The 12,972-nt window shown below is 40.8% G+C and overlaps 2 protein-coding genes across 2 annotated transcripts; one reads left to right on the top strand and one right to left on the bottom strand.

The window, feature by feature from the left end:
* The first annotated feature begins 634 nt into the window (after positions 1-634).
* Positions 635-3,935, top strand: stoml3b (stomatin (EPB72)-like 3b). Its single transcript, XM_056407058.1, has 7 exons — positions 635-750; positions 2,148-2,251; positions 2,383-2,455; positions 2,601-2,683; positions 2,778-2,981; positions 3,175-3,309; positions 3,418-3,935. Exons 1-7 carry the CDS (start codon positions 687-689, stop codon positions 3,604-3,606), a joined length of 852 nt encoding a protein of 283 aa, XP_056263033.1. The 5' UTR covers positions 635-686; the 3' UTR covers positions 3,607-3,935.
* Positions 3,936-5,653: 1,718 nt separating this feature from the next.
* On the bottom strand, positions 5,654-12,152 carry mtus2a (microtubule associated tumor suppressor candidate 2a). Its single transcript, XM_056411887.1, has 9 exons — positions 12,047-12,152; positions 10,534-10,600; positions 9,946-10,160; positions 9,717-9,822; positions 9,557-9,630; positions 9,327-9,425; positions 9,122-9,241; positions 8,923-9,020; positions 5,654-8,851 (listed from the first exon to the last, which is right to left on the bottom strand). Exons 1-9 carry the CDS (start codon positions 12,128-12,130, stop codon positions 8,416-8,418), a joined length of 1,299 nt encoding a protein of 432 aa, XP_056267862.1. The 5' UTR covers positions 12,131-12,152; the 3' UTR covers positions 5,654-8,415.
* Between the last annotated feature and the right edge of the window lie 820 nt (positions 12,153-12,972).

Below are 12,972 nucleotides of genomic sequence, written 5' to 3'. Positions count from 1 at the left end.
AAAAAGTAATGTTAAGAATTATTTCACCATTTAGACCGATACCACGTCTTCATAATGAAACTGTCATGTATGCAACATTGCCCAACATGTCGCCAAAATTAGCTCATTTTAAGATTGTTTTTTTAGTTCCTCATTCTCCTCAGTGGACGACTGTTAGTCAAAAAGACTGGAATTGGCGGTTCAATCCCCACCCTAGCCGGTTTCCTTGAGCAAGACACTTAACCCTGCATGACTTTCTCCCTGTAGCCATGTCTACGGTCTATGAATGTAATATGGAAGTGAGTTGCTTTGGATACGAATGTAATGTTATGTAATAGGAAGTAAAAAGAAGTAAAATAAAGTTTTTGTATTCTTTACTTCTGCATCAGACATTTCAATTCATGAAATGTATTAGCTGTATTAATTTAAATTCGAATTAATACAATGCATAATTCAGAAAACAGTATGTCCTTTTTAATTGGGTTGATATTTATTGATTTACAATGTTATTATTAATGACTACCCAGTCATGTGGCATGGTGATAATTGCACCTTGTCGATGATCGACTCAGTTTCCGAAACACACCTTCTCTGACCCATGTTATACATTACGGCATTACAGCTTTAAAAGGCTGGGTGACTCCCTCCTCTCCACACACACACTTCATAACTCTCAACTCACTTCCCCTCTCAGTTCTATCCCGCACATGGAAATGGAGGACAACATGGAAAGCCAGAAGAGAAGAGGAGCGAGCAAAGAGGATTTAATATGTAAGATCAACCATTTTACCTCTGAGCTTTAATGTTACATATATCTCGTCGTGTTAAAAAAGTTAAATATTATTAACACCAGACAGTCATGCTTACTGTTTAAAGCTTATATCAACAAAGGAGATGTTTGCTCTTCCATGAAACATGAGTCGACCACGCGTTAGTTTCCATTATAGTGTAACCTGAGTATGAGGGCATTAAGTGTGATTGTATACGCAGCAGCTCACCTATGCAGGTAGAATGCAGCGAGGGCAAAGTGTAACGCCGTCGTCATAGAGATAGAAATCACAATGAGATAAGAGTCCCAAAAGCATGTGACTCGGAGTGTTTGTGTGAAGTCAGGGGACGAGGACCCGTGACGTTGGCGTGTCCTTGTATTTAGTTGCTGATAACACACACACACACACACACACACACACTTCATCTTTTTTTTCAATCTTTGTATGTGTGCACCGCCAACCTGTTGGACAGGGTCGTGTGACACAGAGACCAAGAACACATTATTTACTTGCATCCTCTTTTTCTCTGGTGTTTGTTTGTTTATGAGGAAGGAAAATTGCATGAATTCGGTGCACTTGTTATGTGGACATAATTTGTGTGCAATTTCCCTTTATTCAAATAGGTTTTAGTGCAATTTTCTTGAAACATATTTAATTAAAAATGAAAATAGGCACAATTTAAGTAAGTAAGTCATTAAAGTGTATTTAACTATTGAAATGTTTTGGCCCTTGTTATTGCCACATTATTTTAATTGACTACTGTACTGCACTTTGTGACCCTTTGTCTGTGATAAGTGCAAAATAAATAAACTTTACTTACTTACCTAATTACTTTCTGATCAGTGACCTGGGGTTTTATGGCAGATGTCCGTATTTCCACCCATTACTTTTGACACTTTGTGCGACAAGAGTGAACAATTATATATATATAATAAATATTTTATAAAAACACGAGAGTCCTGGTGATATGATTTTTTGGTAGGTTTCTCTTTTTCATATATTTATTACAGAAGTTTATATTTAAAAATATGTGCACGCCTCTAATTGGGAAGTCATGTTTTGGTGTATGGCACTTGTAGATAAGAAATATGTATAAAAAGGTGTATGGGGGACACTGGATAAGGTTATTAAACAGTGCAGAAAATACACGAAAAACTGGTAACATTTTATAGAAAATTTGAATGTATGAATGAATGTTGAATTAAGCTAAATGTGTCAAGAAAATATATTCAAGACATACAATACCTGCGCTCCTGCTTCATATATATTATAGTAAATAATATATTTTTTCTTTTTAATACACGGCTATGATTTATATGCTTTCCTCTCCATTTCATTTTGGTTTTATGGAGTTCACAGCACGCTATAACCGATACTCTTGCCTCTCCCTCGCTCTAGCTGAACGGACGGGGTCTTTGGGATGCATCGGTTGGTTGATAGTCATACTGTCCGGCTTCTTCACCATGTGCCTCTTCCCCATCACCATTTGGTTTTGTCTGAAGGTGAGTGAACAACAAAAGAATTAGCACAGTGGGTTGAAAAGCAGAAGCCGCTATACTGCACTTCCTTGTTTGTTTTTTTAGACTTTGAATGTGATTTTGAATGGAGCTTGTGTGCTGTGGTCTTCCTGCAGATTGTTCAGGAGTATGAGCGCGCTGTCATCTTTAGACTGGGCCGCATCACGGACAGGAAAGCCAAAGGACCAGGTACTAACAATAACTTTTTTAAATTTGTTATATATCCTGGATTGGCATATCATTTGTGGTGAAAAGAAAAAAATATATTCTTTTCAGATTGATACAATAAAATAATGTAAAATGTTCTTTTTTAAAAACTTTTGTTTGTCCACAGGAATCTTCTTTGTTTTGCCGTGCACCGACACAATCATGAAAGTGGATTTGCGAACAGTTTCATTTGACATCCCTCCACAAGAGGTAGGGGTTTGGGCCCAAAGAGCCACGGACACATTGATCTCACTTCTACTCCGTGGACACTCACAAACACACGGGTCACGTCTTGCTATTCCAGATCCTGACCAAGGACTCGGTCACAGTCATGGTGGACGGAGTGGTGTACTTCCGGGTCTGTGACCCTATTGCTTCTGTGGCCAACGTGGCTAATGCTGACTCGTCCACCCGTCTGCTGGCTCAAACCACCCTCAGAAATGTCCTGGGGACCAAGAACCTCGCTGAGCTCTTGTCTGACCGCGATTCCATCGCTCAGACCATGCAGGTACAGGAACGTCTCGGGCTGTCATCTCCGGCCCCAGATATAACGCTGATCCTAAAAGACATTTTAAGTTGTCTTGTTTTTCTTGATTTTTCATCTCCAATGCACAGCTTGATGTGATACGGAATTATCAAAGAACCAGTTGAGTTTGTCTTAAACCACAGGTGTACGCTCCTCCTCTTTCTGTCTTATGCAGTTGAGCCTGGATGACGCCACAGACAACTGGGGCATCAAGGTGGAGCGTGTGGACATTAAAGATGTGAAGCTGCCACATCAGCTGCAGAGAGCCATGGCGGCCGAAGCCGAGGCCACACGAGAGGCCAGAGCCAAGGTCAGGACACTATGACGCGTGACGCAGTACATGTTAATTTCAGGTGTGTACTTGTATGCTATGGTTATTGTGTGCCATCCTAACATCTCTTTCTTGATTCCCGTGTAGGTGATTTCCGCCGAGGGTGAGATGAATGCATCCCGCGCCCTGAAGGAGGCGTCCCTCGTGATCGCCGAGTCTCCGTCGGCCTTGCAGCTGCGCTACCTGCAGACTCTCACCACCATCGCAACGGAGAAGAACTCCACCATCATCTTCCCCCTGCCCATGGATATGATATCTCACTTCATGCACAAGTGAGATATCATTCGTTCGTCCTCTGAAGTCGCCGTCAAATCAAATACGACTTGGAGAGGATCGAAAAAATTAACTCTCGGGATGTGAGAGGATGCTGTGGTTGACATCTCTTCAGACCGATCAGAGAAACACCTTTATGGTTCCCGTAGTCAAGCTGTGATCAAGCCCTGTTGACAATGTGATGTAGACGAGCAAATAGCTCCCGCGCCTTTAACAACATTCATGATATAAGAACATGTTGTTAAAACTATATAACTCGTTCACCTCGTATAATCTAATGTTGATCAGTTGCATATTTTGAGACTGAATTAAATATAAAATGTTTAAAGCTATCTGTTGAAGTGTTTATTCTCAGTCACGCAGCTTACAAAGCTTCTGTTGCTTCGAGCCTTGAATCCCTTTGAGAAGGAATGTGATATGTTTTTGTCACTGTCATGGAACATGTTGGTAATTATATCTCTTCACCCCCCTATACTTTGATCTCCAGGATGATGTTAACTAGGACACGCCCATGAGTCCATTAAACACACACACACACACACACATACCTTTGAATGGAGAGCCAGACTCCTCAGTAGGGATGGGCATCGAGAACCGGTTCTGTTTTAGAACCGGTTCCCAGTGAACCGATTGTTTGGGATCGTTAGCCAAATTCTTTAACGGTTCTGCTAACGGTCCTCTGTGGCGTTGCGCATGCGCGAACTTTTTTAGTTTCTTCAGACTGCAGCAAACATGGCAACTAGGCAGAAGCGCTCTAAAGTTTGGCTCTATTTCACAAGACAAAATGACAACTACGCCACTTGTAACGTGTGTCAAAAATCTATTTCGTCGAAGGGAGGAAATACAACTAATATGAAGAAGCATTTGAACATGCACGGAATTAAATGACAGGAATGTCATGTGTTCGATGCAGCAGCTCAGCTAACGTCGGCGCTTCATCTCTTTCTGTCCAAGGTAAACTCCTCCAAAGTGATCACAACCACTCACTGTGTGAAGCAATTTGCCTTTATTGTGTGGAGTCGATCAAGTTATCTTCTGTCCCTTCGTTTGAAACATACATTTGTCCCATTATCGATCACTTCACGTTTGGATTTATAGTCCAGTTTTGAGAAATGTTTGATCGTAACGGTATTAATTATTGGAGGGCGTGTGTTATCAGCAGACGTTCGCGTTATCGTGTTAACCCATTATTAAACTGAGCATATCGATTTTTAATCCATTATTAAACTTAGCATATAGCTATGCTAGCTTAGCTACAGAATCTTCCATTGTCACCCTACATTGAGGCAGAGGTAGTGTTTGCCTCCCCTCTTAATGTGGCTTTATGTCAGCTCAGCAAATTCAGCGATTTTGTTCGTGCCATTTATTTCATTGTGTAAACCAGCTTTCACTATATAAATAATCTCCATTGCCATCCCATTTAGCTGATGAGGTTCAGAGTCAGACCGGTTCAGAGGCTGGTCGTCTGGGTCACAGGCTACAGCGAGCACGTCTTGTACACCTCCTCATATCTTTGTGTTCAGGCATCCTCCACCCCATCTGAGAGAGTGTTCTCCACGGCTGGAGACACAATAAGTCCCGGAGAAAGCAGACATGCTTATTTTTCTGCACAAGAATTGTTTATGATCCATACAATTGATGGTTGCACACTTGGTATTTGCCACTGCTAGTTTCATTTTTGGCAGCTCAGTTCATATACCCTTTTAAAAAAAGGAAGGAGCACTGTAATTTCTAGGAACATGTTTAAATTAAACAGAATACATTTTATTTAAGTTATGTAAGTTTTATTTTAAGTTCAAGAGTAATATCGTATAAATGTTTTTGGTGATTTAAAAAAAGTAAATGTGTATGTATACATACTGTGTGTGTGCAGCATTATATAAAAGAAAATTAATGTGAATAAACCCGTTTGTGCTCTTTTTTTCACCCCTTGCCCAAAATAATCGATAAGAGAATCGATAAGGAATCGAATCGATAAGCAGGAATCGATAAGGTATCAGAATCGTTAAAATCATATCAATTCTCATCCCTACTCCTCAGTAAATGAAACACGGACATCTCACGACTTTTCCTTCTATATTTTTTTAATACTGTGTTCTCCCCCCCAAAAAGGTACAAATGAAATCATCAACATACTTTGTAATACGTTACGTGCTGAACTATCTCGTTCCTCGTCCTCTAGAGTCGAGGCCTCCGACACGCTATACGGTTACAAGTCGACCATCGCAAATGCAGAGGTAAAAAGAAGAGGAAGGGAGAGCGAGAAACAGCAAAAGACAGGAAAAAACATGCTTCTATTACTTTGTTGATGCACTAAGACACAACCCATGTTGTACATGTATTTACATTCAAACCTACAATCAGTGCCAGAAGAAACTTATTTATCAATAACCAAATCCACAAGGGGGGTAATCGTATCGCTTCCCTGCACAAATTCAAATTCTGATGCTGGAAAAATCCCCCACAACAGCATTTAAATGTGAATGTTGGTGTTTCAACCCCGAAATGGATGAGATACATTACCCATGTTTCGTATGGGGAGGCTCAACCAAGTGCTACATATTAAATGGCTGCTACATGGCGGTCAGACAAGAGGTCCTTATATATCTGACAAAATCACATGAACGACTGTGATAAAATGCAGTCATTAATAACTTTTTGACATTCAGCGCATAGTGAGACACAAATGTCCACAGGACACATTGAAGGGCCATTGCCAGTTCATTGTTTCAGAAACCATAGTCCATTCAAAAGGGAAATATTAATCTTAAGATGAATTCTGTGTCATTTATAAACAATACTTTTTGTTGCATCCTTGTCGACTCGCTTTTCTTTGCACCTGAAGTGACTTTTAGGACGCACAGCAGGTGAACTGCAACCCTTCAAAAAAGAAAAACATCCAAAAACACAGTGACTCTCTGACTATTATATTCTCACAATTGATCGTTATGCAAAGACATTCTCAAAAAATCATTAGCGTAGGTATAAAATAACCGAGAATCAAGATACATTTCTCAAATCCTATGCTGTATTTAACATTCTTTCGTTTAAGAGCATAATAACCCTGTGTACATGTCCTACAAAAAAAAATCTTGAGGATCCATGACAAGATTTTTACTTTATCACGGTGCATCAAAAGTGCTGGTATGGCAATTTAAGATCGACTTAAAAGTGTATTACTGTCCTGGAAAAACCAGCAACCCAAAAAACGTAATTCTTTACATGCTGGTGAAACATTATATTTACTGACTCTGTAACTTAACAGAGACATGTCTGAAGATTAAGGAAGCAAACCATAATGCTATAAAATATTTTGCATTTATATATACCCAAGGTTGGTTTCTCTATATCTACATATAAGAAGACAATTATCTCGGGACATATCTTGAGTGTGTAACCTTTCTGTAGAGAAGCTATACAAAAGGAAAATAAGTATTTCTAGTCTAAATTTAGAAAAGAATTCCCTGAACGATATATATATTTGTGCACACTGAGAATTGAGTTGAGCTCGCAGACGTTTTAAACATTATTCGAAGGATAAAAGTGTAGATCAGATAAAGAAACCGGAGGCATCAGAAGAGGTTATAAAGAGGTTTACAAAGGTTCAGAAAGAGGCAAACCGAGAGTTAACCTGTATTTTGTTTAACTTACGTAGCTTATATACCAGTTCCTAGCACAGTCGCCCAAGCAATATCTACAGTATGTAAGTGTGATTACAACAAGTTAGTCTACCTCCTCTCTCGCGTTGTACGTCACATATTCCACGATTCGTTTCCTCCACACACTCAAACTTGATCAATAGACAGACCACAGCAATAATAACATGTTTTACTTTAAGACTGGAAGACTTTTACAGTATTTATACTTGCTTAAATAGCAAAAATACAAATTAAAAATAAATAGAAACATCACATTAATAAATAAAAATATTTCACAATAAGAAGAGCTTTTCTAAAAAGAGCAATTCCTGTGTACGGTTTCCCTGTTAGCTTGGAGCTCCCCGTTAGCTAGGAGCTCCCTGTTGCTTGGAGCTCTCCGTTAGCTAGGAGCTCCCTGTTGCTTGGAGCTCCCCGTTAGCTTGGAGCTCCCTGCTAGCGGTGTGTTGAGCCACAGAAAACAACACACTGCACATTCCCGCTGAGGTAAATTCAAAATGGCAGACATAGTTGACCTGAGGGATTCCAAAAGTGAAGAGTATAGCTCATCGTGTGTTGAGATGCTGGCAAAAGGTTTGAACATGAAGTCAAACGGCTCTGGGCTCAAACTATCGTCGTCGAACTGATTTTCAAAATGTCGAATGCACCTCGGAGTGACTGAAAAAAGTCCTTCACAAAATATACTGTTGTTTGTTCTCTGCTGGTGAGACAGCAGGACTAGTATAAGGCGCTTTGTTGGGCTTTTTTTTTCTTAGATAGAAATAAATAAATAATAATTGATTAAGAGAAAGTGAGAGAGTATATAGCTTATTCTATCGAGGACATGAACGTTGTGTTGTGTGCTACTTTCCATCTCTCCTGAACTGTCTGTGCGGGGCTCATGACTCCTCATGCAGGAGCTTTCACTACACGTCCACACTATCTGTGTCACTATCATACAGTATGTACAGTCTGCGTTGTACAAGTTGGGTTTTGGGGAACAGGGAACTCAACTGCATTCATCTGCATCCATTTCCCATAACACTATTTAGCTGTTTTTCTCCAACATATATTTCCAGGGCATTCACGTTCAAAAAAATGGAGAATTATGGAAATAAAGCAACAAGTATGTGCCAGATAATAAAATTAAAGAGAGAGAGAGCAAGCGACGTGAAGCTTATCTCTGCAATGAGCTGAGACAATTGGCCGAGCTGCAGCGATTGGCTGTCGCTCTGTGTGTGGGCGTGGCCGGGCCGGGGGAGTAATTCTGATTGCTCGTTTCTCTGTGTGTGGGCGTGGTCGGTCCGGGGGAGAGGTTCTGATTGGTGGCGGTGGCTCCGTGGGCCGGGGAGCCGTATTGAGCCTGCTGGGGACTGCCGTGGTAGTGGGTGGGGGAGGACTCCCACCCCGCGACAGGCGAGGAGGAGAAGAATGGAGAGGAGGGGGCGGGGGAGGTGGAGAAGGAGCGGTGCAGCGGGGAGGAGGCGGGCGATATGAGGGGGCTGGTCTGGAGGCGCCACAGGAGCTCGTCGTTGTTCCGACTCAGGCGCTTCTTCTCGGTGCTCTCCTTCTCGACTGAATCGTGGAGGTTGGCGTTCTCCTCAGACAGTTGCCTGCAGCAAAGGAACCGTGTACAGTTTAAATCAGGGGGGGTCACAGAGTATTCGACTCGAACGCGTGTTACCTGGACAGGACGAGGTTATTGTCAATACGAGCCCTCAGATCTTCATTCTGCTGCTGCAGAACCTGGACCTTCTCCTCGAGGAACACGTTCTTATGGGCCTGAGAGGGAAACACAACCACGATGTGATCTTCATTCACCAGACGCACCGTGTGTATCCAGGCCAAGTGTGCATGCTGTGTCAGCTGTTTTGAGCCCATACCACTTTCTCCAGATCCGAGATCTTCTTCTCTTGCTGGTGAATCTGCTGGTTCTTCATTTCCACAACTTCCTTCAAGCTCTTCAGATCTTGTTCAATGTGCTGGTACGGAGCCAAAGCGTCCTGCGAAGAAACACACAATGCACAATACAGTGAGGTGTTGGTCTGTGAGTGTCTCGTGTGTTTATCATATAGTCGGTGAACTCACAACGATCTGTTCGTCTGTGCTCCTCCTCAAAGCTTCCTCAAATCGTTTGGCTTTGTCCCTCAGACTCTGGTTTTGAAATGTGAGGGTATCCACTTGATCCTGAACACGCACACATACACACACACACACACACACACACAAATACATATACATTGCCTCAGACATCAGTGTTCGTCAACCCCAAAAAAACTATATATACCATGAAGTGATATTTGTTTATGGCGACATACCTGCAGAGAAAGCCTGAGTTTATCAAAATCTTCCTCCAGGAGCATCTTCTGTTGCTCGTGAGCTTTCCTTAAGTCTACAGAGATACACAGATGCACAATGGAAAAATAAATTGTGTTGTTTTTATTTATTTTTTATTTTTTATACGGTTTAAAATCCCACCTCTCATTGTACGGGCGTGCTCCTCGTGCAGTGTTGCCATGGTAATGTTATGCATGTCTCGAAGCTCCTGAATGGCTGCCCGGTGGTAGACCGTCATCTCCTCCATCTAAAACAGACACACACACACACACACACACACTTTAATACTAATAAGGTGTCGTGGGAAAAAAGATCTTATCCAAGCGAACTACATTTCCCGCGTCTCCCATGATGCATTTGTTTCTTTCACCTGTTCCTGCTGCTGAGTCCTCAGCTCCTCCATCTCTGACCGATGCTCCTCCTTCAGGTGTTCTGCCTCCGCCGAGTGACACTTCCTGAGCACATCCTCCACAGCAGCCAGCTCCGCCTCCTGCTGCTGCTGCAGCTCCTGCAGCTCTCGCTCGAACGCCTCCTCCAGCGCCGTCTTCTCCCGATGGAGCCTCTCCCATTGCGCTGCATTGAACGCTGTTCACGAAGCAGTGTTTCATCGCATTATGTTCTCTTAGAGAGGGCCGACTTTGTGCATTCATCACCATACAAACTGTGGTCAGGGTTTAATTTATTTTTATTTGACCGAGGTGAAATACAAGGAATAAAACCTCCAGTTGGTTGTCAATAATATGAAATTAATGGTATGTTTTTTCAATGAAGAGAATGATTTATTAATCCTTTTAAAATAAAGCAATCAGTATTATAAGAGGCTCCCTCAAACTCGCGTAAGAGCATCTTACTCACTAATGAGCCGTCGGTAGTGTTGTTAGTCGCGCCTGCTGTTGCCTGATGGGATTGATTCAGGTGTGTTTTATTTGTGCAGTAAAAATCGTTGGTTCTCACTCACCCATTTCCTCTGTGATATTTTGTATTTCCAGCGACAATTTCTGTTGATTTTCCTTTGTTGTTTTATTCTGAAAAAAGCAACAACATTTGATCACGACGGAGAAACAGACAGTTAGCTGTTGTGAATGTAACAAGACCACAAACCACACGAGCAGCTCTGAGAGATCGATATTAGACACAGTGGGGCCTTGAGCTAAATGCTAATGTCAGCGTGCTAACATGCAAACTAATGAAAAATAAATAGGGTCTGGGGGCGTGATCGGTGACGACCTCTGACCTCTCGGATTTGGCAACAATCTTTTTTCATCCATCTGTTTAACCAACAATCGATTGGACTTTTTTTACAACCATGTTCTAGCAACAGTCCAAAGAAATGTCTACTTTTTCATCATAATCAATGATTGCTTGAATGAATGTTTATGACATTTATATATAAACAAATATGAAAATTCAAAGAGAGACACTCCTTTTATTCCGCTGCGATAGAAAATGAATCCCAGCTACGTGTAAAAAGAAAAAAAGGATGATAAAAACGTATTGGATTAAAAATGATGCTTTTCTCCTGTTTGCTGCGACATTTTTGGTGTTTTTATACATATAAATGTCAATATACTGCTACTCTAGGTTTTAATTTTCTCATAGAAAATTGTGTTATTGACATGTGATCTGTTTTATTTTGTTTATGATTACATATGGTTTTCCGAACTATTCCAAAAAACAAGGAAAAATCTGACAATTGTCTACTTTTTCATCATAATCAATGATTGCTTGAATGAATGTTTATGACATTTATATATAAATAAATATGGAAATTAAAAAAAACTAATAAGAAATACGTCTATGATATGTGGAGACATACTCCCAAGGAGGTTAAACTGAATGTAAGCTGCTTGAGAACAACGCCACGATCGATGTTGCGTATTGATGAATAAACTCATATTCATGGGTTATATATATTGACTCCATGCTGTTGTCCGGGTCTATGCAGGAACTGTACTGCCAGCAGAGGGAGCGCAAACCTACCCCAACAGGAAAAAGACACTGAAGGCATTATTGTCTTAACACTTACTGTATCTGCACTATGGGCTGGTTAGTGACTGCAGCCCTCAGACAGTAACCATAAAGAACCCAGACAGTCCCCTCGGCGGTCTGGCGGCCGTAATAAAGCTATCGCACCTTAGAGGCTAAATCATTCCATCAGACAGAGAGCTGGGGGAAACCAGCGCAGTGACACACTGAACTCTGGAGGACCAGGAGGTGAATCTCATCTCACCTCTCAATGTTTAATACTGTATGTGTTGAGTTATTGTGCGTGTCAGCATGTTTTCTATACATTCCAGGCTCTAAGTAAATGGAAAGGTCGAAGCACTGTTGTCTATCTATCATAGGATGCAGTAGCTTAACCTTCAGATCATTCCTGGTAGTATAGGAGATTGCATTGTGGGGGAAATAGACGATGATAGCGGGTGAATGGCATATTTATTTGCATACATTGTGTTATTCAAGCTGGCTACCTTGAGGCAGTAATGCTGAGTGGTGATAATAAAGGCTTCCAGGCCCAAGGAAGTCTTCCTCAGTTCTTCTCTTAGAGCTCCCATCTGCCTCTCCTGCTGCTTACAGCGCCCCTGCAGCCTCTGAACCTATAAAGTGTCAAGGAATATAATTCTTGGTGACAAACAATAAATCATCGATTGGGGGTGCTGCAGATTTTTTTGAATTTTTTTAGCAACTCACCTCCTCCCTCAGCTCTTCTTTTTTTCTTTCTTCCGCTTGCCTCTCTCTCTCTTTCTGTTGAGCCTCCTCTTTCTCCCTCTGCAGGCTCTCCTGCTGTTCCTGCTGCAGCCTCAGGGGGGCCACGCGGCGAGGGGACCCCAGGGGCGCTGACCCCCGCACTGCTGATGCGGGCCACTGCCCAGACTGGACTGTGGGCAGAGAGAAAAAAAACATAGAACATTCAATTGATTTAGAAACGTTTGTGTTAGTCTGTATTGTTTCTATAAAAAAAACATTGTAAGTATATATATATTTATAAAAATATGTATATATATATTTATTTTTATATTTATATAAATAAATATATATATGTATCTATATTTATATAAATATATATCTATTTATGTAAATATAAATATATATATATGTATATGTATATATATATATATTTCTATATATATTTCTATATATATTTCTATAAATATATATATATATTTATATATATACACTACTGTTCAAAAGTTTGGGGTCATCCAGATAATTTTGTGTCTTCCATAAAAACTCACTTTTATTTATCAAATGAATTGAAAATTGAATAGAAAATATAGTCAAGACATTGACAAGGTTAGAAATAATGATTAATATTTGAAGTATTAATTTTGTTCTTCAAACTTCAAGCTCAAAGGAAGGCCAGTTGTATAGCTTATATCACCAGCATAACTGTTTT

This window comes from Pseudoliparis swirei, chromosome 3, assembly GCF_029220125.1.
Source record: "Pseudoliparis swirei isolate HS2019 ecotype Mariana Trench chromosome 3, NWPU_hadal_v1, whole genome shotgun sequence".
NCBI classification, from domain to species: domain Eukaryota; kingdom Metazoa; phylum Chordata; class Actinopteri; order Perciformes; family Liparidae; genus Pseudoliparis; species Pseudoliparis swirei.
This window is presented reverse-complemented; position numbering and strand designations above follow the sequence as displayed.